General features: G+C 36.0%; 3 protein-coding genes across 8 annotated transcripts in view; 2 read left to right on the forward strand and 1 right to left on the reverse strand.

Moving 5' to 3' along the window:
• The window catches only part of samsn1a (SAM domain, SH3 domain and nuclear localisation signals 1a), a 41,775-nt gene extending 35,648 nt beyond the window's left edge, over positions 1-6,127 (forward strand). The window contains exons 10-16 of the mRNA XM_065280918.2: positions 1,196-1,276; positions 1,437-1,565; positions 1,667-1,769; positions 4,448-4,599; positions 4,747-4,974; positions 5,261-5,411; positions 5,769-6,127. Of these exons, the coding sequence (XP_065136990.1) occupies positions 1,196-1,276; positions 1,437-1,565; positions 1,667-1,769; positions 4,448-4,599; positions 4,747-4,974; positions 5,261-5,411; positions 5,769-5,869 (945 nt within the window). The 3' untranslated portion in view covers positions 5,870-6,127. The remainder of the gene's footprint in view (positions 1-1,195; positions 1,277-1,436; positions 1,566-1,666; positions 1,770-4,447; positions 4,600-4,746; positions 4,975-5,260; positions 5,412-5,768) is intronic.
• A 1,172-nt stretch (positions 6,128-7,299) lies between these two features.
• On the forward strand, positions 7,300-12,173 carry hspa13 (heat shock protein 70 family, member 13). Its single transcript, XM_065280927.2, has 5 exons — positions 7,300-7,432; positions 7,986-8,326; positions 8,416-8,629; positions 8,890-9,057; positions 10,573-12,173. Exons 1-5 carry the CDS (start codon positions 7,408-7,410, stop codon positions 11,139-11,141), a joined length of 1,317 nt encoding a protein of 438 aa, XP_065136999.1. The 5' UTR covers positions 7,300-7,407; the 3' UTR covers positions 11,142-12,173.
• A 47-nt stretch (positions 12,174-12,220) lies between these two features.
• Positions 12,221-22,480, reverse strand: part of gdpd5b (glycerophosphodiester phosphodiesterase domain containing 5b) — a 61,641-nt gene continuing 51,381 nt past the window's right edge. The window contains exons 10-18 of one of the 6 annotated variants that reach the window (XR_010542815.2): positions 21,629-21,779; positions 21,160-21,381; positions 20,093-20,250; positions 19,784-19,931; positions 18,012-18,094; positions 17,477-17,491; positions 15,842-15,954; positions 15,495-15,732; positions 12,221-13,383 (exon numbers count right to left, since the gene is read on the reverse strand). Coding sequence is in view for 2 of the 6 variants with exons in the window: in XM_065280924.2 (XP_065136996.1) it covers positions 13,325-13,383; positions 15,842-15,954; positions 17,477-17,491; positions 18,012-18,094; positions 19,784-19,931; positions 20,093-20,250; positions 21,160-21,381; positions 21,629-21,779 (949 nt within the window). In the remaining 4 variants the exon portion in view is untranslated. Of the gene's footprint in view, positions 13,384-15,494; positions 15,955-17,476; positions 17,492-18,011; positions 18,095-19,783; positions 19,932-20,092; positions 20,251-21,159; positions 21,382-21,628; positions 21,780-22,480 lie in introns of all 6 variants that reach the window. The other 5 variants (XR_010542813.2, XR_010542816.2, XM_065280924.2 and 2 more) reach the window with 5 other exon arrangements.

Genomic DNA, 22,480 nt, shown 5'->3' on the forward strand with positions numbered 1-22,480 from the left:
GAAGACAGGAAGTGTTTCGATAGCGCCTCTTCCTTTGCGTGCCGTGAAGCTTACTTCCTTCTTGCTGAAAGAGGATTTTGCAATTTGGATAAATGAAATAAAGGAATTTTGACTCATAAACTGATTCACTTTTATATTATTAATATATTATTATATTGTAAATTATACTTATAGTTTTTTTACTAATGTGCACTTTTAAAAAAGGTAGGTACAAAAGTACCTTTTTTCACTCGAACAGTAAAAATATTTTATACTGTATGTATCTTTGAGGCAGTATGAGGCAGTACCAGCGTGTACCTTAGAGGTACCAACATGAATCTTTTAGGTACAAAGTGTGTACTTTTTGAAAAGGTACCGCCCCCCGTGACAACTTTTGTACCTTCACTTTTTGTGTAAAAACATTAAACTCAAAGTAGGAGCACACAAGTTTATACTTTATTTTAAAATTGGAGGCCCTTTTTAAAATGTGTGTAATGCAGATGTGATGCTTTAACATAACGTTTACTTATGTTAACAGCACCTCCATGGAAATTTTGCCGCGAGTCCCACTTACATCATGCGTGTTACTCGAAATGACTCTGAAGTGGTGAACTACAAAATGCAGACTCAAGCACTTAGTGTTTTCCCCTGTTAAACTGATGCCTCGATAATAGGCAGAACTCGCACAGGCTCACTTCCTGTGTGATTTAAGGAAGTTCATATGGTAAGCTGTTCTGCTGAGACATTGCATTTTCACACTTTTGGAGCTGAGAGTCTAAACCGCTAGTTAGAGGTATCATTCTGAAGTCAACATACACCACTAAAGCAATGCTACAAAGGGCTGCCTCAAATGCCTCAGACAATCCAAAAAGTCTTAAACCTAAGGTAGGCTTTCTTATTGTATCTTTTAAGAGAAAAACGATGATTTAAATGTTGGTGATGTAATGCAGGTGTGGTATGTGTCATGTCTAGGTAGAGAGGTAAAAAATGTCTGAAACCACTACACATACCAAACAACTGTGTAACAATAATATTTGGCTATTTGATTGAAACTATGGATTTTTAATTTAGATATTTATTTGACTTTTCTTGTAAATCTTAGATAAAGCCTTAGATTCTCACCTTCTTGGTATTCATTGACATCGTCATTCTTAAAAAAATAATTTATGTATAATGAATATACTCCAATGTGGTCTGTTTTGATTACCTAACACAGCGATCTACCAGTTTTGGAAGATTTGATGTTTTCAGACATCAACAGTCTCCGTCTAAGCTTGAGGAAGATGGAACAACTGCGGTAGGCAGAATTTTGATTTTAAATATGATTCATTTGTATAGTTTATCCCTCAAAACAATAAAACAAATTTTCATTACACTCAGGTCTTATCTTTGACATATTGCAGACGTTTCAAAGCTTTCTAGGCAGGAGTAACTTTTAAAATGTTTGTATGAAACAGGCAGATGGTGAATCGTCAGTAGAGAATTGCGACAAACCGGGAAGTCTGGGCAAAAAGATGAAGGCCATCTCGTTGACTATGCGAAAAAAGATGGGCAAGAAATATGTCAAAACGTGCCATGAGGACATGGTGAGTCACAATCACAGTTCCTCATATGATTACTGACAGTGATTGAGCAACATCGGCTGTGGGTTGTGTATCATCTAAAACTGATCTTTTGATTGACACAGGCTGATGACGCTGAAGAAGCAGAGAATGGATCTGAAATGGAGAAGAGCTCAGATCAGAGCAGTAACTCCTTAGAAAGTCTATGCAGTGGACAGAGCTCTTCCAGTAAGTATCAATACATGGGAATTTATTAGAGATGGCGCTACCACATTGACACATGGGCTGCTGTAAAAGTGTCAATTTATCATAAGCATTATGAACTAAACACAAAACAGCATTTAAAGGAACACGCCCACATTTTGGGAATTTACAGTAGCTTATTCACCGTATCCCCCAGTGTTAGATAAGTCCTTACATACCTTTCTCATCTCCGTGCGTGTTGTAACTCTGTCTGAAGCAGCCCCTGCTAGCTTAGCTTAGCACAAAGACTGGAAGTGAATGGCTCCAGCTAGCATACCGCTCCCAATAAGTGACAAAATAATGCAAACATTTTCCTATTTATGTGTTGTGATTTGTATAGTCACACCGTGTACTGTGTGGAAGAGTGATTTGCACAACTCTGGCCGAAGTCTCTGCTCCTCACCAGGGGGCTTCTCGGGTGCTGCGAGCAAATCACTCCGCCTTCTGAGAATATAGTTCCCAGTATGTATACTGTTAAAAGATGGCTGCGTCTCATATGACCTTGTTATTTGTACACGGTGTGACTATACAAATCACAACACATAAATAGAAAAATGTTTGCATTATTTTGTCACTTACTGGGAGCAGTATGCTAGCTGGAGCCATTCACTTCCAGTCTTTGTGCTAAGCTAAGCTAGCAGGGGCTGTGTCATACAGAGTTACAGCACGCACGGAGATGAGAAAGGAATGTGTGGACTTATCTAACTCCATATGGGGGATATGGTGAATAAGCTAAATTTCCAAAATGTGGGCGTGTTCCTTTAAAGCACAGGTTTTCAAACCATAAGGCTCCCCAGAAAATAAGACATAGCAAAAATTGTAAGTCTATGTGTAGCCAATTATTTAAGTTTCTAAACATTTTGCCGTCGAAAACGTTTTAGAGAATAAATAACTATAATTAATTCCAAACAGAATAATTTAAACCAAAACACTCAAAGAAAATTATTTAACAAACATTAAATCTATTTGTGATCATATCTGAGTAACATTTTACAGTAAGTTATTGTTTTGTTAACATTAGTTAATGCATTAGCTAACATGAACTTCTACCTGTGTCAGCGTGGGTTTACTCCGGGCACTCCGGTTTCCTCCCACAGGCCAAAAACACTCAAGTTAGGCAAATTGGAGATACCAAATTGTCCCTCCCCCAACTTGTGAATAAATCAACTTGTCTGAATAAACTTGTGTATGGGGTTTACCTGGTTCTCGCCATGAATATAGCCGTAGATGCTGGAATGGCGTTAAGAAATAAAGGAAGAAGAAGAAGCTAACATGAACTAACTATGAACAATGCTTTTTCAGCATTTATTAATTTTAGTTCATGTTTTTCAGCACTTACTAATACACTTTTAAAATCAAAACTGTTTGTACGCTGCAAAAAATGATTTTCAAGAAAAAAATTCTTAGGGTTTTTGTCTTGTTTTCAGTAAAAAATTAAAATATCTAAAAATTCTTAAATTAAGATGCTTTTCTTCATGAGCAAAACGACCCAAGAAAATAAGTCTAGTTTTAAGACCAAAAATATCAAATTGAAGTGAGTTTGTGCATTAAACAAGCAAAAAAATCTGCTAATGGGGTAAGCACATTTTTCTTAAATATTCTTGAATTTGCATTTAAGAAAATTGTTGGCAGATTTTTTTTTTTTTTGCTTGTAATAAAATGACTTTCTTACTTAGTATTTTTGTCTTGTTTTCAGTAAAAATATCAAAAAATTCTTAAATTAAGATTTTTTTTCTTGATGAGCAAAATGACCTAAGAAAATAAGTCTAGTTTTTAGACAAAAAAATATAAACTTTAAGTAAATTAGTGCTTAAAACAAGCAAAAAATAAATAAATCTGCCAATGGAATAAGAAAAAAATTCTTGAGATAAGTTTACTTTTTTATAAATGCTTAATTCAAGACATTTTTTCTTAGTCAATTGGCAGGTTTTTTTGCTTGTTTTAAGCCCAAATTCTCTTACATTTTATATTTTTTGTCTAAAAACTAGAGTTATTTTCCTAAACAAAAATACTAAGGAAGAAAATCATTTTTTGCAGTGTAGTTAATCCCCAGTGAACTAACATGAACGTCTGTACTGACATTTAAAAATGTGCTGAAGTTAGGCAGCTGTTTGCCAGTAACTTACTGTAGATTTAAATGTATGTTTACTGGCAACAGTTTGTTCAAAGTTAAATGAACATTAAACATTAACTTAATGACATAAGTCTTTATCTTTACAGAATAAAACTATAAAATAACAGCCTCATGCAAAGCATTCTGGGAAACAGAAATCCTTATCAACCGTTTTTTCTTATTTTGGTTCCCAGAATGCTTTGCATAAGGCTGTTATTTTAGTTTTATTCTTTAAAGATAAAGACTTGCTAATGTTTAATGTTCATTTAAACAAATTGTCGCCACTACATAATTGTACATTTACAGTAAGTTACCAGTAATACTGTAATTTCAACAGACGTCTTTTAAAGTGTAACATTAACAAAGAATAATACATGATGATAAACCATATTGCTTATTGTTAGTTAATGTTAGCTAATGCATTTACTACTGTAAACAAATACAACTTCATTGTAAACTTTGTACTTTTAAAGTGCCTAATGTTGACAAGAAGCAGTAAAGAAGAGCAGCTTTTCATAATGATTATACTTTTGTTGTTTATGTGGTCCAGGTGGTGTGGCAAGCAATTCAGATGTATCCAGTAACAGAGACAGTCTTAAACTAGACGAGGAGGTGACCTACACAGGGCAGTTCTGTGGACGAGCCAAAGTACATACAGACTTCGTCCCCAGCCCGTATGACACAGACTCCCTCAAACTTAAGGTGAAATAAACACTGTGTTCTTAATTCATTCTTTCATCCCATCATCACAGTCTTTAATGAGGAAATATCATTTGTCAATGGGAAGTTGACTCACAGAACCGGCTTGTATCTTTTCATCTGTATGAGATGTGTAATTCTTTTTTATAGGTGGGTGACATTATCAACATCATTAGCAAGTCACCGATGGGCATATGGACTGGTTTGCTCAACAACAAAGTGGGGAATTTTAAATTTATTTATGTGGACGTTCTGCCTGATAAAGAGAAAGAGGAGGAGAATGAGGATGAGGAGGATCCCAAAATAAGACCAATGAAAGTTTGCAAGAAGCCACGGCCAAATACACTGCTGGAGTTATTAGAGAGGCTTCATTTAGAGGTAAAAAACAACAGACAGGAAATGATGTAAACATGCATCCTCAGATTATTTTTTTTTTTAATAATTATTAGTAGTATGCATTGCATTAAGCTGCATTACGCATTAAGTTAACCTGCAATTTTGCTAGATTCAATAGAAAGCTTATATATGTTAGCCAACTTTTTGAGCAAGTGAGTCATGGCTGGTTCCTCTTTCAATTTTACTAGGCACATGACACACTTCTACAAAACACCCATGAACTGTTGCTGTCTTGCATGTTTTAACGCATATAAACTCTTTGTCATAGGAATACGCATCCTCATTACTTCTGAATGGCTACCAGACAGTAGATGATCTCAAACATCTAAAAGAAAGGCATTTGATTGAGCTAAATGTGACAGATCCAGATCACAGACAACAGTTGCTTGCTGCGTCAGAATGCCTGTATGTCACAAGCAGTAAGTGCCGTATTTTTAGGTTTGCTTTTGTGAAATAATAGACCAAAGCAGTTCTGAAGACTGACACAACCTTATCTGTTTTAATTTAATCCATAACGCCCTGTGTGGTCAAGAACGGCCTTTCCTGTAACTGCAGGTTGAGATTAATAGCTGTTCAGATGAGCAGGTGGCACATGGCAGGGCTGGTCTGGCTGATATGAGTTCGGGTTAATAACCAGGACGACACAGTGTTATTTAATTAACATTAATTTAGTTTGGATTTTCTTGCAAACGCAAACCTGATTTGTTAGGCAGAGATGAAATTAACCAGCAGGAGATTATATGAGAGGTTTAACCTTTATTTGCTTTGCCCTATAGGAGACGAACAGAAAGAGATGAAGGGCGAGCAGAAAGCAGAGGATAATGACTGTCTCAGAGACTCCGGTTGCTTTATTCCTGTTGAATGTTCTGACAATTGAGAGACTAGTTGAATATATCTCTATTACAACTTGTAATACACTGATAAAGCTGCAATCAAACTCAAAGCTTAGTTAAATGTGCTCTGTTGTCACTATACTTGTATGTGTTTTGTATTACGTTTAGATGTACTTAATGTTTGTATTTACAGATCTTGTGTTGTGTAATAGTGTTATTTTTTCTGTTTAATGTCGGTTATGTGTATTTCATGTGAAATTGTATATAACACAAAACATATTAAATTATTTATTCTGAAGTAATGATTTATTCACTTCATTGTTAATCATGTTAATATTGTATTATGTAATCTACTTCTACTATTTTATTGTAATTACTTCTTTTGAATGCACAATGCATATATATATATATATATATATATATATATATATATATATATATATATATATATAGCATTTGTTTGGTTCAGTTTAAACCTTTCTTAGGTGTCATTTGGATTAGTAATGCTGACAGCAAAAATATAGGTATATATTTGTTAAATATATACTGAGATATATTTAGTTTTCTTTAAATTCTTCTTCCATTCTTTCCATCTAATACTAGCTTACAACATTTTTTTTTATATAATTAATAGTCATTTTTATAGAGAATTCACAATACAAGGAACAGTTAATAAAAGGTCAATTTGCTTTGTTAACAATTAATGTATGACCTCTCTGAAAATCTGGGGGAAAATGCTTTATATTGCCTGTAAAAACCCATCTAAAGTCTTATTTTTTGTGATTTAATGTTTTCTAAATAAAATAATCCTACATAATGTATAAAGAACATTTTGAAAATATATCCTTGATATATTAAATATTGCTTAAAAATAAGATCTGTGTTTACTAGGGGTTTAATAAAAGTTTATGACACACGTTTTGTCCAACAAGTTTATTTTCACAGATAAACACGACTTTTATGAATTTTGAAGTCTAAATGCGCTTACTAGAAAAAACTAAAACTAATTTAGACTTCAAAATACATAAAAGTTGTGTTTATCTGTGAATATTATATTGTTGGACAAAACATGTAAGTATCATAAACTTGTTATTTTTTGCGATAATCCAAGTATACGAAAAAATAAATGGGCTTTTATTTTTAGCGGGGAACCAGTGTCCGCCAACTTCCGGGGTTGGCCTACAAAAATACGTAATTCTTGCGTGTGTTCGACTCAGGGTCGACTTACAAACGGATGACGTCAACATACCGCGAAAGTGAGTCGAAATCGGGCTTCTTCATATGATTTCTCCGAATTACTCTCGCGGTACTTTGACGTCATCTGCAGATCAATTCTTGATATGCTGCATGAGATCGATGGGAATAGACGAAAAATACCCCACAGACCCTATGCATTGTGGGACATGTAGTTCACAACGCTTGCTTAGCGTTAACGGCGCTGTTTGAAAAAACTACAACCTCCATCGATCCAGGAAGTCGTGTAAGGTTGACGTGTGTTAATGTGCGCACATATGACTCTGCCGGCACAGAAACTGAATCAACATCTTTTATTTAGCTGTTTGTAACATATTGGATTGGAGACATGGCTGGAGAAATGTCCATAATAGGTGAGTGTTAAATGAAACTTTGAATTTAGCCAGCAATAACATTTAACATTTACAAAACAACCGTACTTTCTGTAGCCATCTGCTAGGAATAGAGCTGACGCAGTTGCCGTGAAATTTCCCAGAAACTGACACTGTGATGCTAACTCGATTAATTTTAACCACGTCAAGCAGATATTTGTCTTGTCCAGTTTAGGACAAAGCAGATTAATTTATGTACAGCCTCTATACGGAACATATGTCATGTATAGTTCATATGTATTTAGATGTATTTGTGTTAAAACACAGTAAGATTCAGTCTAGATAACCAACAAAACATGTCTTAAAATTGGCATACTATTACCATTATTAAACTTGCATCGTGACATTATTGTGGAAGTCACTAAATGCCGTGTAAATATCGTGGTATTTAACTATAGACCTTATTAATTACCACTGTAAACTGATATTGTACCATGGTACCACCACAGCACTGTTTTGTAAAGAATATTTACTAGATATTTATATTTACTTAAACTCTGACCTCACTAAATTTCTGTTGTTTGTATTTCCCCAGGTTCTGTCATCCTTGCTTTATTTCTGGCAGGGTATTTAGGCCAGCAATATCTGCCCCCTCCAAAGCCCAGGGTCATTGGACTGGATCTCGGGACCACATTTTGCTCTGTGGGAGTGTTTCATCCTGGCACAGGAGAGGTTGAAGTTATCGCTGATGATAAGGGTCGCAGAAGCATCCCTAGTGTGGTGTCATTCACCACCGCTGGTGTGTTTTCTGGTCACGAGGGTCAGGAATTATCAGACATAAATCCTCAAAACACAATTTATGACGGCAAGAGATTTATAGGGAAGATTTTTGACCGTGACACTTTAGAGCGAGAGAGTGCACGATATCCCTTTAAGGTAAACATTTAACCTGCAGCAGGCCTTAAATTAATGCTTAACGGCATTGTGTTTTTATTTAAGTTTTATGGCTTATTTCTATTTTGCAGGTGGTATTTAACAATGGGAGTGCAGAGTTTTTGGTCTCTACAAATGGCACCTTCACAGTAACTCCTGAATTCATCGGATCCCGACTGCTTCTGAAAATGAGAAAGATGGCAGAGAAACAATTGGGAGTTATTATTGAAAAAGCCGTTATATCTGTGCCAGCAGAGTTTGATGAGAGGCAAAGAAACTACACCATAAGAGCTGCTAAGCTCGCTGGTTAGTAGATTTTTTTTACTATTAAAAAGTGACCTTGCTTGCTAAAGTATTTTTTTATTTACCATTTTCTACATAAAATCATACTACTTAATGTAAAGGAAATTCTGTGATAATATAACCTTGGTATCTTTAATATAGACTGAGTAGGGTCAAAGAATGAAATCAAACTTTGATGCTCCTGATCTCATACGTCATCTTGTCTATTTTGGTCATTATAAAATAGTCCAGTAATAAGTCATTGTCTTTTTGTCTTTACCAAGGGCTTGACATTTTGCGTGTGATCAATGAACCCACAGCAGCAGCGATGGCTTATGGACTGCACAAGGCAGAAGTTTTTAATGTGCTGGTGGTGGACCTGGGAGGAGGAACACTAGATGTGTCGCTTCTTAATAAGCAGGGTGGCATGTTTCTCACCAGAGCAATGGCTGGTCAGTATATGCACTGAAATATGATTGAAAGAATGAATAGAAAAAGGTGTTGTTACTTTTAATTTTGATTACCTGCTGACCTATTGATGTTTTCCACCAAGGTTATTATTGTAAACTAAAACTATTGTTAACTAACCTTTTAACTGTCACCTCCCCCTTTTTAATCGTGTGTGTGTGGGGGGTTATGTGCACATTCAAATGAATTTAACTCTGTCATTCTTTGGTCTAGATGCAAAATTTTGGTCTCTTTTTAAGGAAGACATTTTAAAGTTTTTCACTGAAATGTTTGAAGTTGTGAATTTTAAATTACAAAATAGTTATTAAATAGCAATAAAGTATGTATTTTATATTTTAAAAACATAAAAATGAAAATGGTTTACACCCAAAATGCTAAAATAAAATAAAGCCACAAGTATAAATTACTTCTGAATCAAATTTCAAGTTAAAATCACACTCTTAGTGTTTTTCCAGCAAAGGCCACTAGTTGTCAATGGTTAGCGGCATAATCTTGTCATAAATTAATAAATTACTGTCACTGGATTATTATTAATGCAAAAACGGTTTTGAAATATGAAAACTATATTCTTAGAGCTTTCCAGAAATATGTAGGTTATCAAGATTTTTGAAGATTCATTTGAAGAATATTACAATTTTGAATATATAAGAATTTATATTCCTATTGGGTGAGTGACAGTAACATTTAACAAAATGACTGTCACTATATAATTTCTATCCTGAAATGGTGTTAAAAACTGAAAACTAAATTCTTAGAGCTTTCCAACGATATATAGTTTGTTAGGATAAGTGTAAGTTTACATTGAGAAATTATTGTTTTAAATACGTAATGCCAAACGTCCCACCTGTGGGACAGTAACAGTTAAAGGGCAAAATATTGACTCAGTTAAAAATAATGATTAAACCAAACGTTGATGCTCTTCATATCATCATTAGATTATAAAACTGTAGCCCGGATTTTACAAACCTTGTTACAAATTACCCAAAGTCAATCTGCTATTTATATAACACATATAAATAGTGCTACATCAGGTCCAGGGGCCTCATTTATAAAATGCTGCCTAAAAACCATGCTATATTTGATCTTACGATCATTTATCAAAAATGCGTTTGTGTGATTCATAAACCGAACGTAGGCGCAGAAAACGCGTGTTCCCCTTTCAAATCTATAAATCGCCAATGAACTTGAAATTATCCGCAGCCGAGCAGTTTCAGATCTCCGCCTTTAAACGATGCATAATTAATGTCATAGATATATAAAAGAGCGCTCGTCAATGTTTAAACCAATTTCGAGCAGCAAGAATGGCTTATATTTCCAAAAACCTGCAGCAATCAGACAAGCAAAAGTGCGTACGTTTTTATAAATATGGACTTTGAGGTGGATTTTTGCGTACGCATACTTTACGATCAAATCTGTGCGTACGCACGCTTTATAAATGAGGCCCCTGAACCTTATCTATTAAGCGGCACATGTTGACTACAATATTTTCATCTCCACAGGTAATAACAAGCTCGGTGGACAGGACTTCACCCAGCGTCTGCTGCAGTACGCAATAGACCGAGTGCGGCAGCAATACGGTGTCGCCCCCACGCTCAAAGAGGACATCCACCAACTCCGACAGGCCGTGGAGGCCGCCAAGCTCAACCTTACCCAGCAGTCTCACGTTTTCCTTAAAATTCCTCTTCACCTGCAGACAACGGGTGCGAACGGAGAGCAGGAGGAGAAAGTCCTGTTTCAGGAGAAGTTGACTCGGGAACTTTTTGAGGATCTAAATGCAGATCTCTTCCAGAAGATCCTGGCACCCATTCAGACTGTGCTTTTAGAGGGCCATTTAGAGAAAGAGGAGGTGGATGAGATCGTTTTAGTGGGAGGGTCTACAAGGATCCCTCGCATTAGACAGATTATAAAGCAGTACTTCGGGAAGGAACCAAACACTTCTGTAGACCCCGATCTGGCTGTAGTGACCGGGGTGGCCATTCAGGCGGGCATCATGGGCGGCTCTTGGCCTTTACAGGTCAGCGCTATTGAAATTCCAAACAGGCATCTTCGCAAAACGAACTTTAGCTGATGAAGAGACTAAAACTTTGTTAGACCTGACTGCTCTGTGCCAAACCAAAACCTGGATAAATGACAAATGTTTATCCAGACGGTTTTATGTCTTTTTCTCTTCAAATGCTATAGCTTTGCAACAAATAACTTGAGCTTTATCTGAAGCATTTGTACTTGAAATATGGACTGAATGGCCAACATTATCTTGACAACTGATTCTGTTTTTATTTTATTCAGTCCATTATCAATAGACTTGAGAATTTTGTCTCCTGTTATCCTGAGCAAATGTCTGCTTGGGACCTTGCCACAACTGATAATAACTGTGCAATAACCCTTTTCCAACTGGTTTTGGCAGATTTATGGACCTTGTTTTCAGGAAACAGCTGTTTGTACGTAACTGTGACTAATCATTCCGCTCTTTTATTTATTTATTTATTTGCCAAAGTTAGCTAGTTTTTTTTTTTTTTATGAAGCTATGCTTGTGCATTTTTAGCATTGCCACATTTTGGTCAATGTAAACAATATATTTGTGGTGTAAACGGTTATAAAAACTGCCAGCTGTTTAATACAAAAATGTACGAGCATAATTACTTTTTAGTTTACTCATGAAAGGAGAGATTTAATATTCAAGCTAAAGGTTTTTGAGAATATGACTTAAAATATATTCATATAAATATATATATTGTATAATGTATATGTTTTATAAAGGAAAGTGTAATGAAAGCACATGGACCAACCTGAAAAAGTTATTGTACTGTATATAGTATATTGTAATGTACCTATAGAGCTGAGATAAGGATTAAACGGTGTCAGACACGATCAGACTAATGCGCTTTACATTTTGTAGTAACAGAGGAGTTTAGTGTCAGTATATTGAAGTTTGCAGTCGCAATTACGTTTGTCAATGTGTTGTGAATTCATTTCCAGACTTTGTACGCAAATGCATGCTGGACTTAACTAAAAAGAAAAAGAATCTATTTTTGTACAGTCCTGTTGCATTTCATTTGTCGTCTAGGTTGTATTTCTTTGCATTAAAAATGTAAGTACTTAATTGTGCTTGGTTTTCATTTCTGTTGTAACACAAAGAAAAACAAAGACTGTAAAACCTGCAGTTTTTATTGATTAACCCCTGAAACACATCAATACAAAAAACTATCATTTAACCTTTGTCCTCTGACGCCACAATCCACTGTAAACAATGTCACGTCTTACATTTACAATATGAATGGAGGGGTCATGATCTTGTGGGAAGCCCTCTACAAGGTATTTAATACATTAAATGCCATTTAATAAACAAAAGGCTTAGTAGGAAAAAAAAACAAAAGGACAACTTAAAAAATTACTGAATAATATTCAGACTCAATAAATCTTGAACAGTGTTATTTAAAATGTAATATTGCACTGCATTAAAATTCCTTATAAACAGTGTTTAGCTACTAAAGTTTTCATTTTCCCATTGTCACCCGAATGTGTCGCTAATATCAAGTTTTATCAATCGTTCATAAACCACAGAGAAAAGAAATCAAAATATGTGCCACCATTGTCCATACTGTTAAAATGGCATACCGAAAACCTACGCGGTAAGGCTGTGTGATCGCCTCCAAAAGTGATACCACTGAACCACATGCAAAATGTTAGCTTTGCTAAATAAGTTAACACCACTGAAAGGATAAAGGCAGGCACGGTGTAAACACCTGTTTCCTCATTCGTTAAATTCACTCCAGTTTGAACAGAAGGCATTATCAGACCGTGAATATCACACCAAATAAAAAAAACTAAACTAAAAATTGACATATGTTATTTTAAACACCAGCTGTCTATGGAAGATTAAAAAAAATAAAATCCCCAAAAAACGACAAATAAAACCCCTATGTTACAGGCATGCTTTCAATACGAAGCAAGTAATGAGCATTTACTCAAGCATTTAGTGGGGACAGAGGCCACAAATTTGGTAAAAGTCAACAACAGTCGAACTGCACTTGGAACTTTAAAACTGAACATTTCTGTTTGGGTACAGAAGTAAAGAACAAGCAACTAAACAGCAGAAGAAACAAAAAAAAACTTTCTGTACATGGGTCCGTCATAAACAGGTGACTAAAGGAGTAGTTGAGATGCCAAAACAAACTGATTCAGGACGCAATGTAAATTTGTCAATCTGTGTCTTTTGGTCCATCGGTCAAACAACCAATGGACTTAATTGGTTTAGAAGTTAAATCCATTATCCATATATGGTTCATCTGTGTTGACTCCATTGCTCACCTCTGTGGAACAACAGAAGAAATACGTTAGTTAGTGTACAATTTATACTTGATGTTTATAAAAACAAATAATGCACTGCAAAAAATGACTTAATTAATTTTGCTCAGCAAGAAAATACATCTTGATACAATAATTTTTATATATTTACTTAAAATAAGACAAAAATACTAAGAAAATACAGAGCTCCAGACCAACTTTTTTAATAGGAGCACAGTGGGCCCCAAGTGAAAATTTTAGGGGCGCAACCAAAAAATGTAGGGGCACACACCGTGAATCAACATGCTAACCAAATATTCACATTTCTACAAATTTCCACTGTATTACTAATAAATACTTTGATGATAGATGCAGAAAGTACAATGTGCTGTTTCAAATTCAGTGTCACATCAGAAAAAAAGGTCAAATTTACTGGTTGCACATGTGTGACTGGATGTAAAATTCAGTGGCACACTCTCAAATTTTGGTGGCAAAATGCAAATGCAGTCTGGAGCCCTGAAATAAGTCTAGTTTTTAGACTTAAAAAAATTAAATGTAAGTTTTACACAAAAAAAATATGAAATGTAATTGAATTTGCACTTAAAACAAGCAAAAAATCTCCCAATGGGGTAAGCAAACAAAAATCTACAGAGCCCTGGAAGGGTCACGTTGGTAAATATTTTTAGACCATACTATTGCGTAACCACGCAATACTTTTTGCATTCCCACGCAATACTTTTTGCATTCCCCCGAGAAACTTTTGCGTTCCCCCGAGAAACCTTTTGCATTTGCTCGCAAAAAGAGCCTACTTGTTTTCGCGAGAAACCACAGCGCTTCACAGCTTCACCTGAGGCAGTTCATTAGGCAATGGGATCATTGATGCCCACTGTTTGAAGATATGATATACAACTACTGTTATAAAATAATTATATTGTATTTCTTTGAATTTAAGTCCAAGTTCAAAATAAAACTCTATAAACCGATCCATTCTGAAATGGTTTATATACATTCACAAAAAAAAATGTGCCAATGGGGTAAGCAAACAAAAATTTGCCAATGCGGTAAGCAAACACAAATCTGCCAATGGGGTAAGCAAAAATAATAATAATCTGCCAATGGGGTAAGCAAAACAAATCTGCCAATGGGTTAAGCAAAAATAATAATAATCTGCCAATGGGGTAAGCAAAAATAATAATAATCTGCCAATGGGGTAAGCAAAAATAATAATAATCTGCCAATAGGGTAAGCAAAAATAATAATAATCTGCCAATGGGGTAAGCAAAACAAATCTGCCAATGGGGTAAGCAAAAAATTGTTTGCCAATGCGGTAAGCAAACAAAAATATGCCAATGGGGTAAGCAAAAAAATCTGCCAATGTGTTAAGAAAACAAAAATAAGCCAATGGGGTAAGCAAAAAAAATCTGCCAATGTGTTAAGAAAACAAAAATAAGCCAATGGGGTAAGCAAAAAAAATCTGCCAATGCGGTAAGCAAAAAAATCTGCCAATGCGGTAAGCAAAAAAAAAAAATGCCAATGGGGTAAGCAAAAGAAATCTGCCAATGGGGTAAGCAAAAAATGTTTTGCCAATGCGGTAAGCAAACAAAAATATGCCAATGGGGTAAGCAAAAAAATCTGCCAATGTGTTAAGAAAACAAAAATAAGCCAATGGGGTAAGCAAAAAAAATCTGCCAATGCGGTAAGCAAAAAAATCTGCCAATGCGGTAAGCAAAAAAAAAAATGCCAATGGGGTAAGCAAAAGAAATCTGGCAATGGGATAAGAAAAAAAATCTGCCAATAGGGCAAGCAAAAAATATTTTTTGCTTGTTTTAAACAATGCTATTAAATTTAATATTTATTGTCTAAAACTAGACTTTTTTTGCTCATCCAGAAAATGCATCTTGATTTAAAATTTTTTAGATATTTGTATTAAAATCAAGACAAAAATACTAAGTAAGAAAGTCATTATTTGTAGTGTTAGAACTTGAGATACACTGACACCTCACTAAACCATAGGTTTATACTTTCAAATGTTAAAATGCTGCCTATAAGCTACTTATATATGCAGAGCTCAAAACTGTAGCCGTTCTTTACATGTAACATCTGAATGATCAGGCCAGTTTTAAACCCCCATACTCACCACATGCAGACCCCAGTTACCAAGTCATTGATGCTACAACTCTGCATGAGCTGTCAAAGTTGAGGGATGTCAGCTGAATATGGATTGATGGATGCAGAAAGAGATGGGATGGTGGCAGACAGTGACAAACAGGAGGGAGAAGGGAGGGATGAGATTGAACGGGATGGAAGGATGCGACCATAGATGGGGTGACAGTAGAAGACTCAAACCCGGGGAATAGACAGCTACTGTGGCTGACCTTAGAAATGAGGTTTAAAAAGAAAAAACACACAAGCATGCAAATACATTTGGGACACATGCAGAAACTACACACGGTATTGAATAAAAACCAGCACGAAGGCTCTTACCAGAGAAGATGAGCTTCTCCTTCATGATGTTGACATCTCTGCTGGATCTTCTGACGGCTGCGCTCAGCATGATCTGCTCTGGGTTGTAGCTACGCATGCCACTCATTCTCCACCTGTGATCAGACGTGCACCCATTATGACTTCAACTTCAAATTATGCATTTTGTGAAAAATTTTAAGTCCTGTCTTCCACAACATAAACTAACAACCTATTAACCAATTTAAATTGAGTAAGGTAACAAAGCATCTATTTTAAGACTACATATAAATGATCTGGACCTCAATAGCATGTTATTCAAATAAAATTTACCATAAAGCAATCTACAGCTATTAAAAACACATACTACAAATCATTTATAAATGAGTATCGCCCTCTAGTGGATCTTGGCAGAAAGTACTGAATGCTTCATGTTTGCAATAGAGATGCGCGGTTGGCGGTTACAGCCGCGGACTCCGCGGATAAACCGCGGATCGGGCGGATGACGTGACGAAAAATAATATTTTAATTAGATTCGGGCGGGTGGCGGATCGACTGCTTGTTAGCTGTGTCCTTCTTAGCATGCAACCTTAAAAGGTGAGCACTCTGTCTTTCAGGGTGGCAGCCTCAGAAGTTCTCAAAGAGAACTGAAATGAGACGGTCTAGCCTTCTGAGGACCCATAATTTGCGTCACCTGTTGCACGCGCCCCCAGTAGCCCCCACCGCGCCTGTCAGCAGAAAACAGCGGAGACATTTCTGACTTATTAAAATAAATATGTAATCAAAAATATTAATTTATTTTAGAAAATATGACACATTGATGTAGATTAAACTATTCAACAGTATATCAAATAATCAACCTTATGTTGCAAATATACGCATCATAAACAGAATAATATTAACACAAACATAACTTATAATACTAAAACAGTGACAAGAAAAAGTTTTCTAATACACTTTTATTTAATAAAGGTTTTAATTGTTTGGGATAGCCTCGGCATGTTAAGAATCCATTCGTTCTATCATTAACAGCGCAGAGAAATGAGGACGCATTTTGACATAGCTCTTATCAACGCCTCAAAAAATGAGAATTAAAAACAAAGGAAACAGAAGGTCAGAAAAGGTTTGCCTGGAATAAGTTTTACAAAGTGGTAAATCAGGATGACACCAGTGCAGACTATGTAATTTGTGCGTTTAATTTAAGCATTACTGATTTATTTATTTAATTTTGTCCCGTGTGCGCCGATCGGAGACTGAGTTCACTGCTGATATTCTAGTCTCGCGGCTGTCATCACATCGCCCAGTCAGCGGATGGCGGGCGGGTGCGGTTTTGAAAACTGGTCAGAAACGTTGGTGCGGATGGATGGCGGACGGATGATGAGTTTTGTGATGCGGTTGCGGATGAAATAATAGCCCATCCGCGCATCTCTAGTTTGCAAGTGCTCATATAGTCCCTCAATTACAAATACAAAAAAACTGAAGTAAAAAGGCTCGAGGTGTGGGCTGCGGTTTAGTAAAACATGTTAGTAGTAGCACTGACAACAAAATACAGGAAGATGGTGAGATAGATATAAAGAAAAAGATTAAACAGAGAAAGAGGGGCAAGAAAGGGAAATTCACAGTGGCTGCATGGGCCAACAGTAATAGTGACCCAATTACCTGATCAAGTGATAGCTGAGAGATGCCAGAATGCATGCACATCAGGCAGAGAGCGAGAAGAGGAGGAGAGGTTCAAGAGAAGCAAAAGATTAAAAGAAAAGGAGAGAATCAAAAAGTCAGTTTAAAAAAGAAGCAGATGCACGCAAATGGCAAGCAGTAAACGCAGAGTATCCACAGAGCCTCATTGCATTTGAGATACTAATTCACAGTTAGGAAAATACATTTAACAGTGATGCTGATATAGAAAGCATATTAAATAAATGTAAAGATAATATAGTAAAGCAATTATATTTATTTTAAGAAAGAAAGGAAATTAAAGAAAAAAGGGAAGGAGGAAGGGAAGGGAGGGAGAGAGAGAAAGAAAGAAAGAAAAAAGAGAAAAAAGAAAGAGCAACCATACTGTATAACCAATAATAACTATTAATGTTATGGTTATTTTCTAGAACTGGGACACAGATGTTTTGTGAATCTTTTTATAGACTAATACTGGGTCAAAAAATGACAAAATGACAAATTCAAATGAGTGCACACTTACTTTTGGAATACAAATATTCCCAAAATTACAGCAAAGGAGATGAGATCAGTGAAGATCCATATCAAACAATACTCATCTGGAGTCTGAAATAATAAGACATGCAAATGTTAATGAGACACAGGCACCACTAGATGGCACTATCTACCAAACAAATGAAGGTAACAAAAATGTATTAACATGTAGACAAAAAAGATATTTAATAGAGTGCCGCAGGGATGACATATTTTTGTATGCTAACCCAAAAGTTAGTAGGACACTGGTTCAAAAAAGACCATTCCTTTTTCCCATAGACATTTGGATTATTGCAAAAATTAAGGTTTGTGTTTAACAAAAGTTTATGACACTTAAATGTTTGTCCGACAAGTTAATCTTCACAGATGAACACAACTTTTATAAATCAACTTTTGAGTCAAAATTTACTTTAAAATGCACTTTAAAATGCATCAAATTTGCATTCATCTGTGAAGATTAACCTGTTGGACAAAGCATGTAACTTTATTTAACTTTTGTTAAACACAGAGCTTATTTTTTTTCGATAATAAAAAAGTCTATGGGAAAAATAGACTATATGCAGCAAGACTGTAAAAACAGTATTATAAAAATGTGAAATATTCTGTATGTTAAAAGGAAACACCACAGTTTTTCAATATTTTCTATGTTTTTACCTCAATTTAGACGAATTAATACATACCTATATTTTTTTAATGCGTGCACTTAGTCTTTTTACAGTGCATTGTGAATGTGTTAGCATTTAGCCTAGCCCCATTCATTCCTTACTGTGGGTTTACACCAGATGCGAGTTCAATGATTTGCTCGAGTAGATTACATACAAAGTCAATGCAAAGACGCAATCAGACGCGTCCTCGTGTGGGGCGATGCGAATGACGCGATATGGGCGGCGCGTTTGCAGTGAAAACACACGCTATGCGCCTCAAACGTGTCTTTGCCCAAGTTGAAAATATTCAACTCAAACAAAAAATTCGAAATGACACAAAGTTAAATCCCGCGAGTAGTAGTTACACGAGTAAGTATGGTGGCACAAAATAAAACGTGGCGATTTTAAAAGCAGATAAAAAATGAGAACTTTATTGTATGGTGGAAGAGCACTTACTTTGCAGCACTTCGACCTCGGCGCGCAGTAACATCATCACTTCTGACTACTCCGCCTCTCGCTCAAACTTCTGTTAATATTACTGCGCCTGATGTGCTGCAAACTAAGTGCTCTTCCGCCATAAAATATAGTTTTCATTTTTTATCTGCTTAAACAATCATCACGTATTTTGTGCCACCATACTTACACATGTAACTACTCATGTAACAGTCTTTAAAAAGGGAAAACATGGAAGTGTTTGGTGGCTTCTAAATTCATCCCTGATTGGATCCTAAAGAATAAATAGGGCTAGGCTAAATGCTAACACATTCATGACGCGCAGTACAAAGATTACATGCATGCATTGAAAAAAGATAAGATATATATTAATTAGTCTACGTTGAGGTAAGAACATAGTAAAATATTCAAAAACTGTAGTGTTTTTCTTTAAGCCTAAAATTAATAATATATATACAAATGGTCTTAAGAATGCATACTATAGTATTTTATATTGATATATAAAATTATTTAATTATATTACATAACAGCATATATTTTGCCAAAAAGACAAAAGTAGCAGATGCTGATCAATGAGCCATCGGGCTAAAGCCAAGTGACGGCTTGGTGTCATTATTTCCATTATGCCTAATGAGGTGGCGACAAGCAGATCAGAGCTTTATACCATGAGCCAGAGTGGAGAGCGAAGCTTCCTCAACACCTGCGGCGCTTCAGAGGAGACTGTCGGCACCCCGCTGCACCACAGCAGAGAATACAGCCACGGCTCATTCACCGAATACAGTACAACACTGATGTTGTGTTCATTATAAAGCCTATTCAAATAAACACATGTACAAAAAGACAAATGAATGCATTGTACACCAGACTGAAGACTAAAGGTCTACATTTTCATTTATTTTTATGTTGTCTGCATCAGTGTAATGTAGATGTTGTATATGAAATCAGGTGGTGTGGAAGTGGGGCAGCAGCGTACCGGATGTCTTCTGCAGATGCTTGATTGTAGCGCAGCAGGACTCCACTGATGCCTTTATGATGAAGTGTATTGAGGGGCAACTTTTGCAAAGAGGTCTGCTGTAAATCTGGAGCCACCTGCTTTACCATCTCTCTATCAGTGTCCACAGTCCACATCACCTACACACACAAAACAACCGCAAATTAAAGAAGCAACACAGTTTATGTAAATTACTTCATTTAACTTCAACACTAACGGGAGCATATTATTAATTTTTATTGTTCATAATAAACACTACAGTGGTTTTACAAAAAACTACTTTGTAGTTGTTTCTGGGATTAATGGGCACGGCTTCACGTTAACAATGTAAATCATGAGTTCGAACCCAGGAAACAGATATATTGTTTTTTTAAAAATGCATAGACTGAATGCACTGTAAATCACTTTGGATAAAAGCATCTTCCAAATCCATAAATGTAATGCATTATATTAACAGATAGAGGGCGTAAATACAAAACACATTTAAAGGTATAAAGGCAGTTTTCCAGACCGGGTTTAGATTAGGACAGGACTAGGCCTTAGTTATATTAGGACATTTAAGTACAACCAATCTTACAAAAAAAAAACAATACAGGTGTGCATCTTGAGACAAAACAATGGCACTGATATATATAAAGATACATCAGTACAAGGTGTTTTTAAATTAAGGCAGCACAAGCATGCATTTTAGTCTGGGATTAGGAAAAAACATGTTCGGGAAACCGCCCCACAGACATTTAACCTCCTAAGACCTGAGCTTTGGTTTGTCTTTTATTTTTTTCAGATTTCTTCCAGCTATTTTGGGGTTAGGAAGAACCAATAAATATAATAACCAAATATTTTTCTTTGAACATGAAGCAGTGTATTTGTCCATGTTTGTGTACAACAGGTTACACAGAATTAAGTATTATGGTCCAAACAACAACAAATTTGATGTCCATGTATGTGCACACACCAGGTCTTAGGAGGTTAAATTACACATTGGTCCAACCCCAAAGACAACGAGAATCTCAGTAGTAAAATGTGAGCATCACTTCCTCAAAACTAACCTGCTGCTGTGGTATTCCTGACCTCAGAACAGTGTCTAGGGTGAGGTTGACCCAGTTGAGGTGGTGGGGGTGGCCAGACGGTGGTCTACGCAGTGTAAATACTGCGGAGGTTTTGGACCGAGCGGCTAGTTTGAGCATCTCCTCGAGGCTGCACACTGTCTGGTTCCCCACTAACCAGCGTTCAGCCACTGACATGTATCTCACGGTCCAGAAAGGATCATCCTGTGTACAAAAAAAATCTGTAAGTCTAGTACATCAAAAAGCTCTGTTTGTGCAACCAGAGCCATATTTTGAAGAAAGTAATGCATAAAAGGAAACATTATTTGAGATTTGGGGGGTTTGCGTTCTATATAATTTTGTCTTTGAAAATCTTATTGGTACTGTCTTTCTTAAAAATGTTGCATGTATACGATAAAGCTTATTATTACGTTTTACTACAGGCATTATTTTGAGTCAAAATTATGCACACCTTAACAAACCACTGGCCAGCGTTTAGTGAGCGCAGGTCAGTCCAGTTGAAAAGTGCAGCATCATGGTACTGTCTCTCTGGAAACACTTTTTTCACATCTGTGGTTCTCCTCAACGTCCGGTCTCTCATAAGGAATGGCACACCATCTAGACTGCAGCCGGAGACAGTTGCACAGCGGTGTATGTGATTAGACAGCACTTAAACTGCAACTGAGAAAGCTCGTCCATTAGTCCTCAACCTGGCATCACTGCTGATAAGAGAGAGAAACTGCGCACGGTCTTACGCCGTGATTGACAGAAAACATCCGATGCACTTAGGTAATGTTATGCAACAAAATGAGTATTACCACATGCCATTATTCTTTATTTAGTGGATATCTTTTACCCAGAATAACTCACAACCTGAGGTAAACTACTTTTAGACTACAAAACCCATAAACCATCCATTCTGAATAGCATGTGCAGATATTTTACAACTAAGCCACAACAACCCAAGATTTCAGATGTGTTATCTCACAGTACCAAATTACCACAAGGATAAATTTATGCATTCATAAATGTTACCCTGAACTACAAAACCAGTATAAGGGCCTTTTTTATTTAGATGTATACATCATTTGAAAGCAGAATGGATCAGCTTTCTATTGATGTATGGTTGGATAAGACAATATTTGACAATCTGACTGAGGGTGCAAAAAAAAATCAAAATGTTGGGAAAAGTCGTCCAAATGAAGTGCTTAGCAACACATATTACTAATGATAAATACTAGAAATGCACCGATATGAAACTTTTCAACAAATACCGATTGCAGATTATTCAGACTGATATCTGCTGATCCCAATGGCAATAGTT

The sequence above is a fragment of the Paramisgurnus dabryanus genome, chromosome 8 (assembly GCF_030506205.2).
Source record: "Paramisgurnus dabryanus chromosome 8, PD_genome_1.1, whole genome shotgun sequence".
NCBI classification, from domain to species: domain Eukaryota; kingdom Metazoa; phylum Chordata; class Actinopteri; order Cypriniformes; family Cobitidae; genus Paramisgurnus; species Paramisgurnus dabryanus.

Coding starts and splice junctions, on each gene's coding strand:
- hspa13 (XM_065280927.2), top strand. CDS start 7,408: ATGGCTGGAGAAATGTCCATAATAG. Junction 7,433..7,985: donor TGGAGAAATGTCCATAATAG/GTGAGTGTTAAA, acceptor GTATTTCCCCAG/GTTCTGTCATCCTTGCTTTA. Junction 8,327..8,415: donor GTGCACGATATCCCTTTAAG/GTAAACATTTAA, acceptor TCTATTTTGCAG/GTGGTATTTAACAATGGGAG.